Source organism: Centroberyx affinis, unplaced genomic scaffold (assembly GCF_046629955.1).
Source record: "Centroberyx affinis isolate AG114_WGS23_722 - 3 ecotype Tasmania unplaced genomic scaffold, CSIRO-AGI_Caff_v1 ptg004189l_1, whole genome shotgun sequence".
NCBI classification, from domain to species: domain Eukaryota; kingdom Metazoa; phylum Chordata; class Actinopteri; order Beryciformes; family Berycidae; genus Centroberyx; species Centroberyx affinis.
Genome location: NW_027281941.1, coordinates 69,955 through 86,988, shown reverse-complemented (window position 1 = coordinate 86,988; position 17,034 = coordinate 69,955). Strand labels below are relative to the sequence as shown.

Below are 17,034 nucleotides of genomic sequence, written 5' to 3'. Positions count from 1 at the left end.
TTGTTGTTTGGTGTCAGCTAATATTGGCCATATTTTATCCTGTCCAAAGATGAAAACAAAGAACTGCACACCTTTATATATGGGGATGACAGTAGATATGGCATTCCTGGGAGGTGGTGGTCGACAGATATTTTATAAACATTTCAGAATGTCCAAAGCCACCTTTTGAACTGGTGTGTCATTATTTATTCATGTGAAAAACTGAAAAATAGAGTCCGCACACTAGATAATGCTCCCATGAAGATATATTGGTATACCACCATGTGACGTTTCAGGCACAAGCCCTTCTTCAGACATGAAATAAATGCAGAGACACATCTTACAAATACCCGTCTCCAGGGGTCACCTGACAGGTCATGTGATTACAAAATGGTGAACCAAAAAGAAAAAGAAATACATAAAATAGTGAGCCCTGTAAGTACAAAGAATATGTGCAATGAACCCTGTAAGTATAATAAATATGTACAATATATACTAAACCACCTAACTATGCCATAACAGAATCATCAGGTAAATAAATGTCATACTTTATAGCATATAGAGAGGAGAAAAATATGCTCAGCACATAGTAAAAAATATAATGCATAGTAAAAGTGCACAATATAGTCCCCAGAAAATACACCATATATACACATATGTGCACACAAAAATTGTACAAAGCTCCATAGTACACTTATCTGTCAGGTCAAAGACCTTGTACAGTGCCTAGAGCTTAATCAGAACAACTTGAATATCACATGACTAGAGCAAAACATATGAACCATCATAATGTAATGCAATAACAAGCAGAAAACAGAAGGAAAATCCTAACCTAACTAATTTAGAGGTGCCTCTGCTAATCTAAAAAGGTGGTAATATTAAATGGCAATGAAACATTGAATGAATCGTTATTTATTCATCAAATCCGTTCCCATAGAATTTCGTAACCCTTTCTAATTCAATATTATAATTTTCATAAGAATACTTGGATGGAAACCCAGCTAGTTAAAGGTTTAAAAAACTGGGGCGTAAGAGGAACATGCTATTTAAATTTGCGTTTCAAACAGGAATTTTGTCACTGAAGCTGTTGTCAATCGTCTTGTTTGCAGGATATCCCTTGTGCCCTCCAAGTTCACGATGACAATCATGATCTTCATCATGATGATCAGCTTCTATTACTTCTCCCGCCATGTAAGAAAGCGTGGTTGGATATATTTAATATCGGCACAAAATATGAGCCATCGGCTGCTTCGATTCACACTTTCCAGTATCTGTAGCAGCCTTCAAAAACCCATATTGGTCTGCAATCCCTTTTCTTGTGGCTGCAGGTGGAGAAGCTAGCGCGAACCCTGTTCCTATGGAAGATCGAGGTGCATGAGCAGAAAGAGAAAGTGTATGAAATGAGGCGCTGGAACGAGGCACTGGTGACCAACATGCTGCCCGAACATGTCGCGCGTCACTTCCTGGGTTCCAAGAAGAGGGATGAGGTAAGACGGGCGAACGTCCGCAGACGCCACATCGGTTCTCGCTTAGGACTGCATGTGGAGACAAGAGGTGGTCAGACCAGTCTTTGTCAAGGAAGATTTATTCAAGATGTGTGCCTACTGAGCAGTGTTGGGCTCTTAGTAGTATAACTCCCTGGTAGCAATAATTCGTTACAGTACATGGCATATTATTTTTCCGTTACACCCCCTAAAATTGGCGATTGCGTCCCCGCTCTCATCTAAACTAGCCCCACGTGAGAGGATGACAACAAATAGTGTAATGTTGATGAGTGTTACCACGCATTATTGCTACTCAAGAGTAGGGCTGTAGTCGAGACCGCCTTGATCGAGTCCAAGTCCAGATCGAGTCATTGGTGAATCGAGTCCGATTCAAGACCAAGACCCAGGGAGGTCGAGACCGAGACCGAGGGGGGTCGAGACCGAGACCGAGGGGGGTCGAGACCGAGACCGAGGGGGGTCGAGACCGAGTCGAGACCAAGACCAAGGGGGGTCGAGATCGAGTCGAGACCAAGACCAAGATATTTCAACAAAATTAGCATGTTTTGAGGACAAAATTAATTGTAGGCAGCTTGTTTATGTTCATAACATACAGTAGTTGCACCTTTACTTAACTAGAAGTGGATTCATCTATTTCACCTACTTTTTCTTACTGCTCCACAACATATGCTGCTCTCAGCTTTGCTTGACTGAAAATATTCTTACCTGTAATTTAAGAAGGTGAAGACAAAGGAAAAAAAACAAAGACAGAGCGAGAGCAGGAGTAACACACATGGTGATTTTTTTTTTTTTTTTATCAAAACAAAGTCATTGGTTGGGTAGTTGGCATATCACCAATCAGCAGTCACTAAACCTTTCGGTGGGCGCATAAGTTTATCAACTGTGAAAATTGTATCATTCGCTGCTGGTCAGTTTCTCAGAAGAGATTATAATGACAAAAACAATAATATTATGTAACGTTAATTCATCCGAGACGGATTCAAGACCGAGTCATATTCACTCCCGAGACCGAGACAAGACAAAGACCGTCAAAAATCGGTCTCGAGTACTACAGCCCTGCTCAAGAGTGTGAACATTTCTGGCTTTGGAAGACAGAGTGGGGATTAATTAACTGTTACATTTTCAGTGGATTCCACCCCTGTGTTGTCAATTTCTTTTCCTTCTTCTTGTTAATCTGACACCTTCCAGGAGTTGTACAGCCAATCCTACGATGAGATTGGAGTCATGTTCGCCTCCATCCCCAACTTCTCAGACTTCTACACAGAGGAGAGCATCAATAATGGAGGGATTGAATGCCTGAGGTTCCTCAATGAGATCATCTCAGATTTTGACAGTGTAAGCATGGTCCATCATTCTGCTTTTCAGGGTTTTGGTAGTGCCTCATGTGTCAAATTTTGTCCAGACTCATCATGTTTGAAATAATCTTTATGGTCCCAGCTGGAGACAAGAGATTGAAGTCCTGAACCCTCGCTTGCTACAAATCACCTTTACGACAATCCAAACTAATGCTGACTTGCTCCAATTTTGATGCCAAATGGCTATACAGGTGTAAAAGATATGTAGTGTGTCCCCAGCTTTAGTTTGAACCCCACCCTTTGACTTGTATGCCCAAGTTTATTCACACATCCCCTGACCATTAGGATGTCCTCTTAACCAACAATAGTATTCTTATTTTGGAAACATGAGGTGGGGTTTTGATCTCCAGTAGTTCTGCTTTCAATACAAGCAGAAGTAACCTTTGAACTTTGTCTCTGACAGCTGCTGGATGAGTCTCAGTTCCGCTGCATTACAAAGATCAAGACCATTGGCAGCACCTACATGGCAGCATCGGGCGTCACCCCGGACATCAGCAACGGCTACGCCTGCCTGAAGGTCAGCGTTGCCACCACCGCAAACATACCATTCTCTCACCTGTTTTAAACTTGGGGTCAGAACTGCTGCTCTGCCCAGTGCAAAGCAGAGTCTTCACTTCTATAGTACACGGTGTCACTAAGTTTCTTCAGTTAAACGTAAGACTTTTGAAGACCTTTTTAAATGCCATTTAGAATGAAGAATAAGGCCAATTTGACAGTTGAAATAAAAAAACTTAAAACAACCCCTGACCTATGAGAATACAGGTCTGCGTGACTGGGCTGATTTCTCATGAAACCGTAATGCTTTCAAGTTAGGGATGTCAATGGTTAACCGTTAATCGGTCAACCATCGAGAATATTTTTGACCGGTTACGCATGTCGGTCTATAGGTTAATTTGCATACACACTCTGCTCAACTAGCAGTCTAAGCAGGGCTTCCAACTCTCACGCATTGACCGAGAGACTCACGCAATTGACACTTTTCACATGCTCTCACGCCACAAGTCCATTTTCTCATGCAGTGAAAAACAAATTCATAACTGATAACGTCGCGGCGCGACACTGACAGCGCACAGACAGACAAGACAGAGGCCTTTCAAGCCCTTGAGTTTAGACAATCATATTCAAGCCATTTTAAGACTTTTTCAGGACCTCAAAATGCCCTAAAAGTATAAATATTGCTTTACAAACATATATGTAACTGATGAATTTGGCATACTTTGGAGTGCTTTGTGTGTTCATAATATGTCAATAATATATTGATAAATAAGCAAACTAGTCCTCTTGTATGAGGCTAACGTGAAGATACTGAGGACTTTCATGTGATATAACACACCCTCTGGCGGCCATATTGGAGGTCCTCAGGTCCTTGCTTTTGTAAATGTTCAACTTGGCTGTCTCAACCGAATTCAATAGACACGGTTCATTTCTACGTACTTTTTGACTGAGAACTGAGCATGTGCCACTGATACATCTAACTGATTTTGTGTTTAGATAATGTCAGCTTGTTAGCTAGCTAGCTAACCATAGTATTTGGTCAGCTATATCACTGTCTTTTTGTAACCACATCTGATTTCCACACTAGCTAACGTGTCTAGTAGAAGCCAATCTCGGAACCCATCGTCTATCGGTCTGACGCCTATCGGATTAGACTCTGGGGGCGACGGCCAATATTTTGGGGTTTCCGGTGTAGCCAGCGGACATCCAGACCAAGACTTCCTCATCCGTGCGCCGGTCATTGTTTACAGTCCGATTAGCAACTTGAGACACGAGAATGGAGTTGGAGTTGAGAGACGATGTCTCATATGCAGATATCTGTTTATAGAGATTAGCCGAAATGTCGTCTGGACCTTTGTGTATTGTGTGGAGAAAAGTTCGACTCCCACGTCTCAAGTTGCCAATCGGACTGTAAACAATGACCGATGCACGGAAGAGGAAGTCTTGGCCCGGATGTCCGCTGGCTACACCGGAAACCCCGAAATATTGGCCGTCGCCTCCAGAGTCTAATCGTCGTCAGACTGATAGACGATCTAGCACTAGTAATGGCGAGTAGTTGCATGTTAAAGGACCCACTTTCTAGGAGTGGGGTTCAGTTGCCTATGATTACCTAACACATTTGCTAACGCCCTAGTATGTGCAGAGGACAGAGCTATCTATTGGAGACACAGAGATGATTTTGGTTCCAATACTCTTGTCAGATATTGGGTAAGGTGACCAATGGGCAAAACTCCCAAAAAGTTGGTGTAGTCCTTTTAACATTAACATCTGCTAAATTAGCCTAAGCTAGCTAACAAAGCCAAGAGTTTGTTCAGGTTATTTGAGCTGACTCTTCTCCAGCTACAACAGAGTGTTTTGAGTAGAGACTGGGGCTATAACTGATTACGTTCTAGAAGGGTTCCAACCTTAGCCTGGTATCCAGCCCCTATGAATCGCAGTTTTCAGCACTCTTCGAATTTGCATGGCGATTGTAAGGCAATTCATATGAATCGCCATGCAAATTCGAAGAGTGCTGAAAACTGCGATTCATAGGGGCTGGATACCAGGCTATTCCAACCTTACTTGGCTAATAGAACTTTCTCAGTCAGGGGCAGGACCATTTGGCAAAGGTAGTCGACTGCCTTGGGTCCCGGCAGCCAGAACTAATGTACACTGTACACTTTTAATCAATATAAAAGAAATGTACACCCCTCTCTTTGTTACAATAAATGATTTCAATCTTGAACCCCCCCCCCCCCAATCACTCAGGCTATAGTGAGCTATCTAGTGTGATTTTGCCACTTGACTTTAAGCTCATTTTGCTTGCCACTACATCGGTATCTGAGAAAGAAGTAACAAAAAAAAGTGCCCTTGCATGCATACTTTTCTCAGCACTAGCTTGAAGGTAATATACAGAAAGGATGGATTAAAATGGGAGAGAGTTGGGATTCAGGGGGCCCCTTGCTTGCCTTTGCCTAGGGCCCCCAGATCACTAAGTCTGCCCCTGTTCTCAGTTGTTGTAGGAAATGCCTCTTCCTCCTCATCTTTAGTGTGGTGTGCCCCAGGGGTCAATTCTTGGCTCATCCTTTTAAATCCCCTTTTAAAAAGCACTTTTATGAATATATAATAGATATCCACTTTAATTGTTTTAATTTTTTTTCTACATTTGTTTGAAAAAGTGCTATACAAATACTGTTTTCACACTGTTTTGTCTGGCAGAAAGAGGAGCTGTCGGACAGAGAGCGCTGGCAACATTTGGCAGACCTGGCAGACTTTGCTCTGGCCATGAAAGTCACGCTCATGAACATCAACTACCAGTCATTCAACAACTTCATGCTACGTATCGGTCAGTGCTAACCTTTCACTTGGTGAATCTGTGTGTATGGTGTGTGTTTGTGTGTCTGTTATTCCTTATGAGGACCACATGTTCTGACAAGCATAGAAATATGAGGGAAAATCCTCCACAGTGAGGGCATTGTGGTCAGTCCTTACTCCTACAAGGGGCTAGTTTAGGGTTAAGACTTAAGGGTTTAGGTCTTGGATTTAGATCAGAATTACAATTAGATTTATGTTAGGGTAAACATTAAAGCTGCATTATGTTTTATCAGCCCTTTGGAGTCTAAGATCATTTTTGCAATTTTGCGATACATTGAAATTTGCCTTTGTTTACCACCTAAAAAACAGTTTTGACCCTTAAAGCATGATATCCTTTCTCTTCAGCTATAGGTCTAGCATCTCATTTGATTGGTCCCTTTGTGCACAGCTCTGCTTCTGATTGGTCCACGGTCTTTCCAGGAACCAACTGAAAATTTAGAGCCCGCACTTTTGCGCAGCTTTTTTCCCTACGCTTCTTTCTGCGTCAAACGAGTATCAAATTCCAGATCAAAAATGTAAAAGTTTGGTTTTCCTTTGCGCAAAATAAGATTTTACATACAGCGCTTACTTTTTCATCTAAGTGATAATATCTCTGCTTCTGATTGGTCTACAGACTTTGATGATGATTGATGGGAAGATTAGGATCTGCACTTTCAATAGTATTTCTCTGCTTATTTCTATGTTGTGCAAGCAAGAAGTTCTTCATCAAAATACAAAAATATATCATTTGTTATTTCTGTTAATTTAACTCCAGAGGGTTAGGGTTGGGATTAGGGTTAGATCTAGGTTTAGTAATACTAACATACTGTATGTGTATGTGTTAGCAGCACATTCAGCTGTTTTTGATTAATAGTAGCATATATTCCTGTATGCCAATCTGCCAATAATTTCCTCCAGGTCTGAATAAAGGCGGAGTGTTAGCAGGAGTGATTGGCGCCCGCAAACCCCACTACGATATTTGGGGCAACACTGTGAACGTGGCCAGTCGCATGGAGTCGACAGGCGTGATGGGGAACATCCAGGTAAAGCCTCTACCTTTTTTTTTTTTTTTTTTTTTTTTAAACGTCCACTGATTACCTGACACACTGTATCCACATGAGGAAAAACACAAAATGTCCCTCATAATGCAGCTCCTGTGGCTTCAAAGAATAAAATAAATGATCATCCTTCCATCACTATATGTAAAAGTACAGGTATATGTCTCTGAACTGCTCCGTCAAATGAGGCTCACAATGGAGACGAAACTCTTTAAAAACAAACTGAATACAGTTCATTTCATAGTTTAGTTCCTCGGTAGCAACCGCAGGATTTATGAGAATTTAACGCAATTTTTCTGAGGATTAAATTTTTTTTTTGCCTAATAATAGAAACTGAATCACTTTTTTTTTTCTTCATTTAACCTGCATTATCATAGTCTCATTTATCCTGAGCCTTTGGTTTGCATGCTGTTAGGAAGACAAAGTCCACCTCAAACAGAAATGGACACTTTTTTTAAATGAAACGATACAGTCTATAATCATGAAGCTCATTCAAATAGACTGATTTTATTGGGAGTTGAAGGTTTATTTTAGAGACTGGAATCCAAGTACAGTATTTTCCTTTGTTGCAACTTAGAACCCATATTTTTTTCTGCTCAGAAAATAAAAAAAGAATAAGCATTTCGTAATTACAGGAAGTGATTATATAGGATACAATTAGAATTAAAAAAATATATTTTTATCTTCTTAGTGCCAGTTTAGTACCTTTTTTTTTTTTTTAATTCAGCCCACAATTTGTCTGCAAAAAAACACATAAAACTGCAACTCAAATTCCAAATTAAAAGTGTTTTTGGTTGCAATAATCACAAATAACTTCTGTGGTGGAAGAAGTACTCTGATCCTTTACTTAAGTAAAAGTACCAATACAGCAATGTAAAAATACTCCATTACAAGTAAAAGTCCTGCATGAAAGAATCCTACTTAAGTAAAAGTACATAAGTATTAGCAGCAAAATGTAGTTAAAGTATTAAAGTAAAAGTAGTGGTTTGGTCCCTCTGACTGATATTTTATTATATATGACATCATTAGATTATTAATACTGAAGCATCAGTGTGTAAGCAGCATGTTACTGTTGTAGCTGCTGGAGGTGGAGCTAGTTTGAACTACTTTATATACAGTTAGCTAATTTAGTCCAGTGGTTCCCAACTTAGGGGTCGGGCCCCTCCAAAGGGTCACCAGATAAATCTGAGGGGTCGTGAGATGATTAATGGGAGAGGAAAGAAGAAAAAACAAAGTTCTGATACACAAATCTGTTTTCAGTTTTTGGACTTTTTCTCTAATCTTTGATTTTTGCTGAAATATTGGATCATTTGAACATTTATTGAAATGAAACCATGTGAGGTTTAGAGGGAAAAATCACTATTTGGTGGAGCTGTTAACAACTCATAGACATCTGAAATGTGACCCGACTACACACTGCTTTTTGTAAGACGTCAAAAGCCAAAAAGGTTGGAAACCACTGCTTTAACAATGTGTTGTATTTTAAAAGCTTGTTATATTATCCATTGTGTCAAATCTCCATCTGAAAAGTTACTAAAGCTGTCAAATAAATGTAGTGGAGTAGAAAGTACAATATTTCCCTCTGAAATGTAGTGGAGTGGAAGTATAAAGTAGCATCAAATGGAAATACTCAAGTAAAGTACAAGTATCTCAAAATTGTACTTGAGTACAGTACTTGAAATGTACTAGTTACTTTCCACCACTGACTCTCACTCTACACTCCCTGTCTCTGTCGCCCCCAGGTGGTGGAGGACTGCTACAACATCCTGAAGGAGTACGGCTTCCGCTTTGTGAGGAGGGGTCCCATCTTTGTGAAAGGAAAAGGAGAGCTGCTCACATATTTCCTGAAAGGCAGAGACAAACAAGGCTCTTTTATCAATGGCTCCTCTGTCACTCTGCCACACCAGGTGGTGGACAGCTAAGGACCAAACACACACACACACATACATACACACCCACACACATACATACACCCACACACTCCCCAGCAATCACATTTACTATACCTTGAATGCATAGAGGGGCAAAGGAGATATTTTTTGGAAAGAGAAGTGCTTTGCCCATAAACCATGAAACATTTTGATACATGGACTCATGTTAACAGAATGTTTACGAAGCTCGAAAGCAATTTAAAATACTACTGAGACGCTTATTCCAGACCTGTGACAACATGCCACACACCACTGTACAGACATTTGTTCATTCTCTATGGAAAGATATTAGTACCAGTGGAGATTGTATTTGAATTTGAAAAATGTCATGCTCATATTGATCCATTGAATTTGTAAGGCACAATTGGAAAGTGACTGCAATGCCTTGAAATTTAATGTGATTATTATTGAATTTAACCTTTTAACTATAATTTCAATTCAGTTATGCCAGTTCAAATTTTGTTTTCTCAAGTCCAATTGAGCTCTGTGAGACATCTGGGGATTTAGGAAAAGCAAACAAGCAAAGATTAAATCCAGCAATGTTGGAGAGTGTACTGCTACTACTAACTTGGATTTTTTTTTTTTTTTCCAAAATCACGTTTTGAATTCATCAATACAGTATGAGCAGGAACAATTAAAATGTATTCAATTCAAATACATTCTGTGCTGGCACTAAACTATGAACAGAGATTAGTGCCAGCAGAAACTGAAGTGCATTAATTTGAATTTGATGCTTGAATTGAATCATTGTGTGCAAAAATTGAAACTGAATTGCAGAATTTGAATTTGTATTGAAACAGAATGTAATGGTTTGAATTGGCTCATTGTTGCTCATTGCTTTCAACTATTTCAAACTAGATTGAGGTAAAAATTCAACCCTCAATACTATTCAAATTCAGTTCTTACAATTCAATTTAAAAATGTTTTGGCTAGCTTGAGGTGTGTGCTCAAACTAATTTGAAATAAAGATTTAAAGTTGAAAGCAACAATGACCAAATTAAAATCGAACCAGTAAATCCAGTTTCAGTTTGTATTTGGCAATACAAATTCAAATTTTGTAATTCTGTTTCAATTCTCGCACCAAAAATAAACCAAAATTAAATGACATTAGGGCTGAACGATTTTGAAAAAATATCTACAATTGCGATTATTTTGACTGATATTGCAATTGCGATATGATTTGCGATATTAGAGGGAATGATCATTTTTACATCATTATTCTCATTTTCATTGAAAAACGGATTAAAACGATTATGGTGTGGTTTTTTGCGGGGATCTGTGCCAAACAAAGATGTTTTCTTAAGTCTGTAGAATATGATGTGTAGGCCAGGACATCTCTGCAGCACCACAATATTTCATTTAAAATGCTATTTTGACACATTTCGCCTTTTAAACAAATATTGCGCCTCCTGCGATTTGAAAATTGCAGTAGGCCACATTGCGATTTCGCTAAAATTTCGATAAAATTTCGATTTAATTGTTCAGCCCTAAATGATATGCAATTGAAATTCCGTTTCTGCTGGCACTAACCTCCGCCCATGCTAACCTTTCCGTAACTCTCTCAGACGAAACACAGACACTGATTACACAGAGACTTGCGTTTTGCCTTCTTACAAACACACAAGCCGCTGCGACGCCGTCTAACCCAGCACACTCCAAACCAAATGGCTTTCGGACCGAGGGCCTGAATTTTCAACATCTTTCCCCCCTTTTACAAAAATACTTCCGCGTTTGGAAAGTGACGGACTGGAATTGTGCTCGCTGTTTTTCTTACCGTTTCTGACGAGGAAGATTATTTAGAATTAGACAAACGATAGGCCAAAGTGTGATGATGCAGACTGATCTGCCACCTGCTTCTGCCCACGTGTGTGTGTGTGTGTGTGTGTGTGTGTGTGTGTGTGTGTGTGTGTGTGTGTGTGTGGGTGCGTGCATTGCTCATAGGGTATTTTTCTGCAGTCAAGGTGTTGTTTCTCCTTTTTAATTCTGATCTGGATTCAAGTAAAATCTCTGAAGTGGGACCGCCTGCCTTCAGTACTATGCTCTTCTTCTCCTCCTGGACTTCCTGCAGCACACGTCACCGCTAGGGTTTTTTTTTTGAATGTTTCTGTGCCTCGGAGTGTTGTTGAGCAGGATGGAAAAGGATAATGAAAGTGTGGGTGTGTGCGTGGGTTTTGAGAGAGGGCTAGATCAGTGGTTCTCAACGTGGGGTCCGGGGACCACCAGGGGTCCTTGAGGGGGTTCCAGGGGGTCCCCACCAAACTGATGAATCGTTAAACTTCACCATTACTCATTTACAAGAAGTTAACACAACTGGAGAATGTAGAAGAATTGTTTTGATCATAGTTTCTCTGTTGTCTCTCTACCTACAATACAGATAGTTATGGAATTTTGGACAAAATCATATATAACAATAAAAAATATTCTCGGATTTGGGTCCGAGAGACAAAATCTCATCAAATGGGGGTCTGTGGCCCTAATGTGGACTAAATTAGGGGTCCTTGATATGAAAAAGGTTGAGAATCACTGGGCTAGATTACAGTATTTTAGAATGAGTTTCATGCATTGATTGTGGATGGGTGTAATTGCGTATGGCTGCTGCCATCTGAAAACCTCTTGACTCCAGTTTGGGCGACTTTCGTGTTTTAACTTTAGCTGAAGGATTACATGCTCCTCTATGGCAGTGATTTTCAACCTTTTTCATATCAAGGACCAATAATTTAGTCCACATTAGGGCCACAGACCCCCATTTGATGAGATTTTGTCTCTCCGACCCAAATCTGTGAATATATTTATTTTTAGATAGAATTTTCTCCAGAATTCCACGACTATCTGTAGAGAGAAATTGAAACAGTGAAATTATTATCAAAACAGTCATTCTTCTACATTCTCTAATTGTGTTCGCTTCTTGTAAATGAAATAATGATCAGTGGTGGAAGAAGTACTGAGATCTTTTACTTAAGTAAAAGTAGCAATACAACAATGTAAAGATACTCCATTACAAGTAAAAGTCCTGCATTCAAAATCTTACTTAAGTAAAAGTACATAAGTATTGGCAGCAAAATGTACTTAGAGTATATTCATTCTGATTTATTGACATACATGTACATGTAAGCAGCATTTTAAAGTTGTCAACGTGAAGCTAATCTTAACAATTTAGCTATACTTTTGGGTAGTCTAATCTATAACAATGCTATTTTATAGTTATTTTATAAAGATGATCGAAAAGTAACTAGTAACTATAGCTGTGAAATAAATGTAATGGAGTAAAAAGTACAATATTTCCCTCTAAAAAAAAAAGTAGCATAAAATGGAAATACTCAAGTAAAGTACAAGTACCTCAAAACTGTACTTAAGTACAGTACTTGATTAAATGTACTCAGTTACTTTCCACCACTGATAATGATGAAGTTTAACAATTCATCAGTTTGCTGGGGACCCCCCTGGGACCCCCCCCCCCCCCCCCTCAAGGACCCCCGGCGGTCCCCGGACCCCACGTTGAGAACCGCCGCTCTATAGGGTTGGGGAAAATTCTCCGAACTCTCAAAACGCCATCGGATAAACTCCAAAAAAGGCACGGCGGCCAAGCTGAGCACGGGGCTTCTTCTCACAGTCCCTGAAAAGTCGGGGAAACATTTTCGGAGATACGAGGTTGTCGCCCCGGCGGCAGCGACACGCGGGAGCATGAGCACACCGCTGGGTCGGAATGCAGATGTGTGCTTGTTTTCATGTGAATGTGAGGTGGAACAGTATTTGAGGAGTGATTGTGCTTTCTTCTGCTGATTGTAAACCCCATTAGTGTCTCTTGTAGATGGGATGAAAGTGCAATAGTTTATTCTTCTACAACCCCCGATACTCTCCCTCCCTTAAGGCAAGGTGAAAACATTCCTTCCCCTTTAATTCATATTTTTCTATGATAATGTATGAGCTTTGTCCTATTTAAAGAAAGGGAAAGAGGACCCGAAATGTGTCCTTGTTGTACATAGAGGTTGGGCGGTGTTTATCGGTTCGATTTAATTTATTGGAAATGACAGGGACATGTTTTTTTTTTTTGTTTTTTTTTTCTTACACAGATGTGAAAGTGCCAACGTTGAAGGAATGGCTTTGGATGTAAAGGCCAAAATGTGGGCCATTGCCGTTTCCTGATTTGTATTTCTAAAGAATCTCAGGCTTGGGAACAAAATAGCACTTTTGAATAATCTGTAAACTATGTATTTGAATCCAGGTTTTGGTCACGACAGAATTTTTTGAGCTAAGTACAAATTCAATAACCTTGTGATACCATCCACATCTGGAGAGCCCACGCTTAGTTTTGCGCCATAGTTTGAGGCCAGCTGATGGCATTAAAAGGCAACAAAATTGATTAAACCCTGTGACGATGATGACGATGATGATGGTGGTGATTATATTAACGTTCCGATTTTTTCACAGTTTCATTCAGAACTTTGATTCCTGTTGGGCTTTCTCAATTTTTTGTGGATTGAATTAGAAATAGGCCTACTTAGTCTGTTCTGAGCAGTTGACCTCAACCCTGGTTTTTAAGTTGAATAATTTATTGTCAGTGTACCCTATTTCTTTTCAGTTGTTTGTCATCATAAGGTGAGTTGATTAAAAAAATACAAAAAAAAAAGACAAATGTTAGTGTCACGATTACTGTGCGATGCTATGGAAACTGCATCGCTAATGGAGGGCCCGGCGGCTGCCAAGTGCATCAGCTGATGGCTCAATCAAACACTTGGCTCTTAATAACGTCTAAATTTAGATTTAGAAGTGATAAGACTATTGCTGGGGAGTGACATCACAGCCGCCGACTTTCTTTGATTTGGGCTTTACTTCGATTGTCATTTATTCAATTTAACTCTTAGCTTTGAAAGGATGGTGCAGAGAGCTCAAGCTCCCTTTTTTCCTGCTGTGCCTTCAAGAGTGATTGGACCCTGGATTTCAAAGACGAAAGGATAAAAATGAGAGAACATTGACAGTATGAATATATTTTCAGCAAAAGCAGACATTTTCTGAGAAGGCAAATATCTTCTGCAGAAAATATTTTTGAAGAAGTGTCTGAATCTGGTAATGCATATTTACTTCAGAGGCCTCAAACTGACTACTTAAAACATTTTTTGACTATTCATCTTAGTTTTTAGAATTATATTTTTGAAAAATATTTACATAATTTAACTACAGTTATCACTACCACATGCCACTGCCTGCAGCCCCAAGTAAAGTGGCCAAACATTGGTTTGTCAAATGGCCTTTTGCAAATACAGAGAAAGGCTCCAGTTCAGCAAGGATGTAGATGAGATCTTTGAGACAACACACACCGAAAACTCCAGCCTTGCTGCGAAAGACTTGGTATGGAGGAGACACCAATGACAAGAACTTCTAACGTGATGAACCACAGGATCAGCCAATTAAGGCAAGAGCTGGCATCTGGCGGCCCCCCCAACAGAAGCTTCATGGAAGATCTGGGCCATGAGAAGCTCAGCACCTGGGCATGGATATACTTCAAACCAATCTTCCTCCATGATTCTAGCCATTGCAGAGAAACCTGACAAAAGCCTGGGCAACACCTCTGCCTGCACCTTGAATGTCCTTCGGTCTCCTTATCCAGAAGACCTCTCAGGAGCTTGGGTCATAGATGGCAACAGTGGACAGATCATGGCAAATTCAAGACTTGGATTTACCAGAATGCCTTCCTGCACTGATCCTGTGGCTCTTACAAGTATGAAGTCCTGCTGTTTACTGTCGAAGACTTTTAGAGGAAGATCGGCCACTACCACTGCGGGGGACTGAGCCTGCCATAAAGCCTAAACAGCATCACTTTGTACAAGAAGAAGAACAAGCTAAAGTCCAACCATCAACAGCGTGAATAAGGAGTTAATGGGTAACTAGGCAAGAAAGAACCTCCAATGTGATTAACCTAGGGCAGTGGATCTCAATCCTGGTCCTTGAGTACCACAGCCCTGCTGGTTTTCTATCCTACCAGGTTGTTAATTGCATTCACATTGCATCCCAGGTGTAAATCAGCTCCTGGTTAGATGGCTAGAGTGAAAACCAGCAAGGCTATGGTACTTGAAGACCAGGGTTGAGAAACACTGACCGAGGGCAACAAAGACCAGTCAGTCAGAGCTGGCATTTGGCGGCACCCTCAACAGAAACTTCATAGAAGATCTGGGTGAGAAGCTCATGAATTGAGCTTCTCATTGCTTCAGTGCCCTAGTGCTGAAGAGAGGAAACGTGGCTGGCAAGTCTTGTTTCTTCTTCCGAGGCTCATTATTCCAGCTATGGTACAAAAACCTGTCAGAGGCCTGGGCAACACCTCTGTCTGAACCTTGAATGTCCTTCAGTCTCCTTTTCCAGAAGACTGCTTGGGAGCAATGTTTCCCTCTAAGCCAGTGGTGTATAGTCCACAGTCTGCAGGTTTCCATTCCAAGCAAACACTACACCAGCTGATACCACTTATTAGTTCCTCCTCTCTGGTTGACGGTGTGGTAATCAGTGAAATCGGCTGCTGTAATCTTTGGTCGGAATGAAACCCTGCAGACTCACTGCTCTGGAGCTTGGGTCACGGCTGGCAACAGATGACAAATCACTGCTACCAGGGATACTCAAGACCTAGATTTACCAAAATGGCATCCTTGGACAGATTCTGTGCAAGGAAATCCTGCTGTCCACCGTCGCAGACCTGGAGGAAGATCAATCTCTACCTCTGCCGGTGGCTGTGTCTATCACAAAGCCCAAGTAGCATCACTTCATACAGATATAAGAACCATCTGCAACCTTCATGCAACCCCACCTGCAAGTTCATAGTCACCCGTGCAAGAGACGGGCTGCAATACAGGGAATCCAGGGACCCTAACATATGGCAAAATCCCATCTGTAATAGTATTTGCCACAAAAACTGCTTATATCAACTACATTTCTGGGGACAGAGTGGAGCAATGACTACTGACTGACGAGATATTATTTGGTCAGTGTGATAAATTATTAGACGTAGGTCACCAAACGATCAAACTACCAAACATTAATCCTGAATACTCCCTTGATGTGATTTGTTTTTAAAGATATGTCTACCAAATACATTGCTAGCAATGATAAAAATTGCAAGATCAAAGCCTGCTCAGCCTGCTAAGCTGCATCCTGCCATGGGCATCAATGGGGTATAGAAAGATGTGGCACTTGCCATACCTTAGCCTAAGTGAGTCCAAAGCATGGTGAATGCTGCACCTTGCCATACCCAGTTGATGCCCACGGGAGAATGCAGTTTAGCAGGCTGAGTCATGGCTGAGTCACAGTGTTCTGGTGGGGCTAGGAGTGGTATCTGGACTGGCAGGACTGGAGAAAAGACTGTACCAGGACAAGATGTACGACTTTGTGCGTCTGAACATTTAGGGATTTCTAGGCACTGTGTATGCTTCTCTCACATTCATAATGGAGAATATTGATCTGCGGACAGGGGGGATGGTTCAGCCTAAAGAAAGCAGCAAATGAGCATCAGCCATAATTCTCTACAGCAGTGCAGTGGACAAATTATTACGAAATCAAAATGGGAATCCGGGCCTGTTTGTCTGTTTTATCCTTGGTTTCTCAGCGGACACGACTCCAAGGCCGCTTGAGGTCGACTGAAACATCGGAATCTCGGGTCCAATAAAAAGACAATGAAATCATGAAGAAGAATATAAAGGGAAGCCTCTCCAGATGCCTGTTTCATTCCCCCAGTGAACTTGATGAGCATTCACTAGTGCCAGGAGTGAGATTCAAATGTTTTTGAATTCAGGTCTCTCCAACAAATATGTTTAATCTAAACACAGGATTAATCACATGGAATATGAAAGAAATATAAAGAATATAAAAAAAAGAAAATGGTAAGGAATGTTAAAGGGGATCA

At 40.7% G+C, this 17,034-nt stretch overlaps 1 protein-coding gene across 1 annotated transcript; it reads left to right on the top strand.

Annotated features, from left to right (window-relative positions):
* The first annotated feature begins 1,091 nt into the window (after window positions 1–1,091).
* Window positions 1,092–9,408, top strand: LOC139664005 (adenylate cyclase type 3-like). Its single transcript, XM_071542806.1, has 7 exons — window positions 1,092–1,170; window positions 1,308–1,466; window positions 2,670–2,816; window positions 3,240–3,353; window positions 6,029–6,155; window positions 7,082–7,206; window positions 8,964–9,408. The coding sequence occupies exons 1-7, from the start codon at window positions 1,117–1,119 to the stop codon at window positions 9,141–9,143; spliced, it is 906 nt and encodes a 301-aa protein (XP_071398907.1). The 5' UTR covers window positions 1,092–1,116; the 3' UTR covers window positions 9,144–9,408.
* Window positions 9,409–17,034: the final 7,626 nt, after the last annotated feature.

Coding starts and splice junctions, on each gene's coding strand:
- LOC139664005 (XM_071542806.1), top strand. CDS start 1,117: ATGACAATCATGATCTTCATCATGATGATCAGCTTCTATTACTTCTCC. Junction 1,171..1,307: donor TCTATTACTTCTCCCGCCAT/GTAAGAAAGCGT, acceptor TTGTGGCTGCAG/GTGGAGAAGCTAGCGCGAAC. Junction 6,156..7,081: donor CAACTTCATGCTACGTATCG/GTCAGTGCTAAC, acceptor AATTTCCTCCAG/GTCTGAATAAAGGCGGAGTG.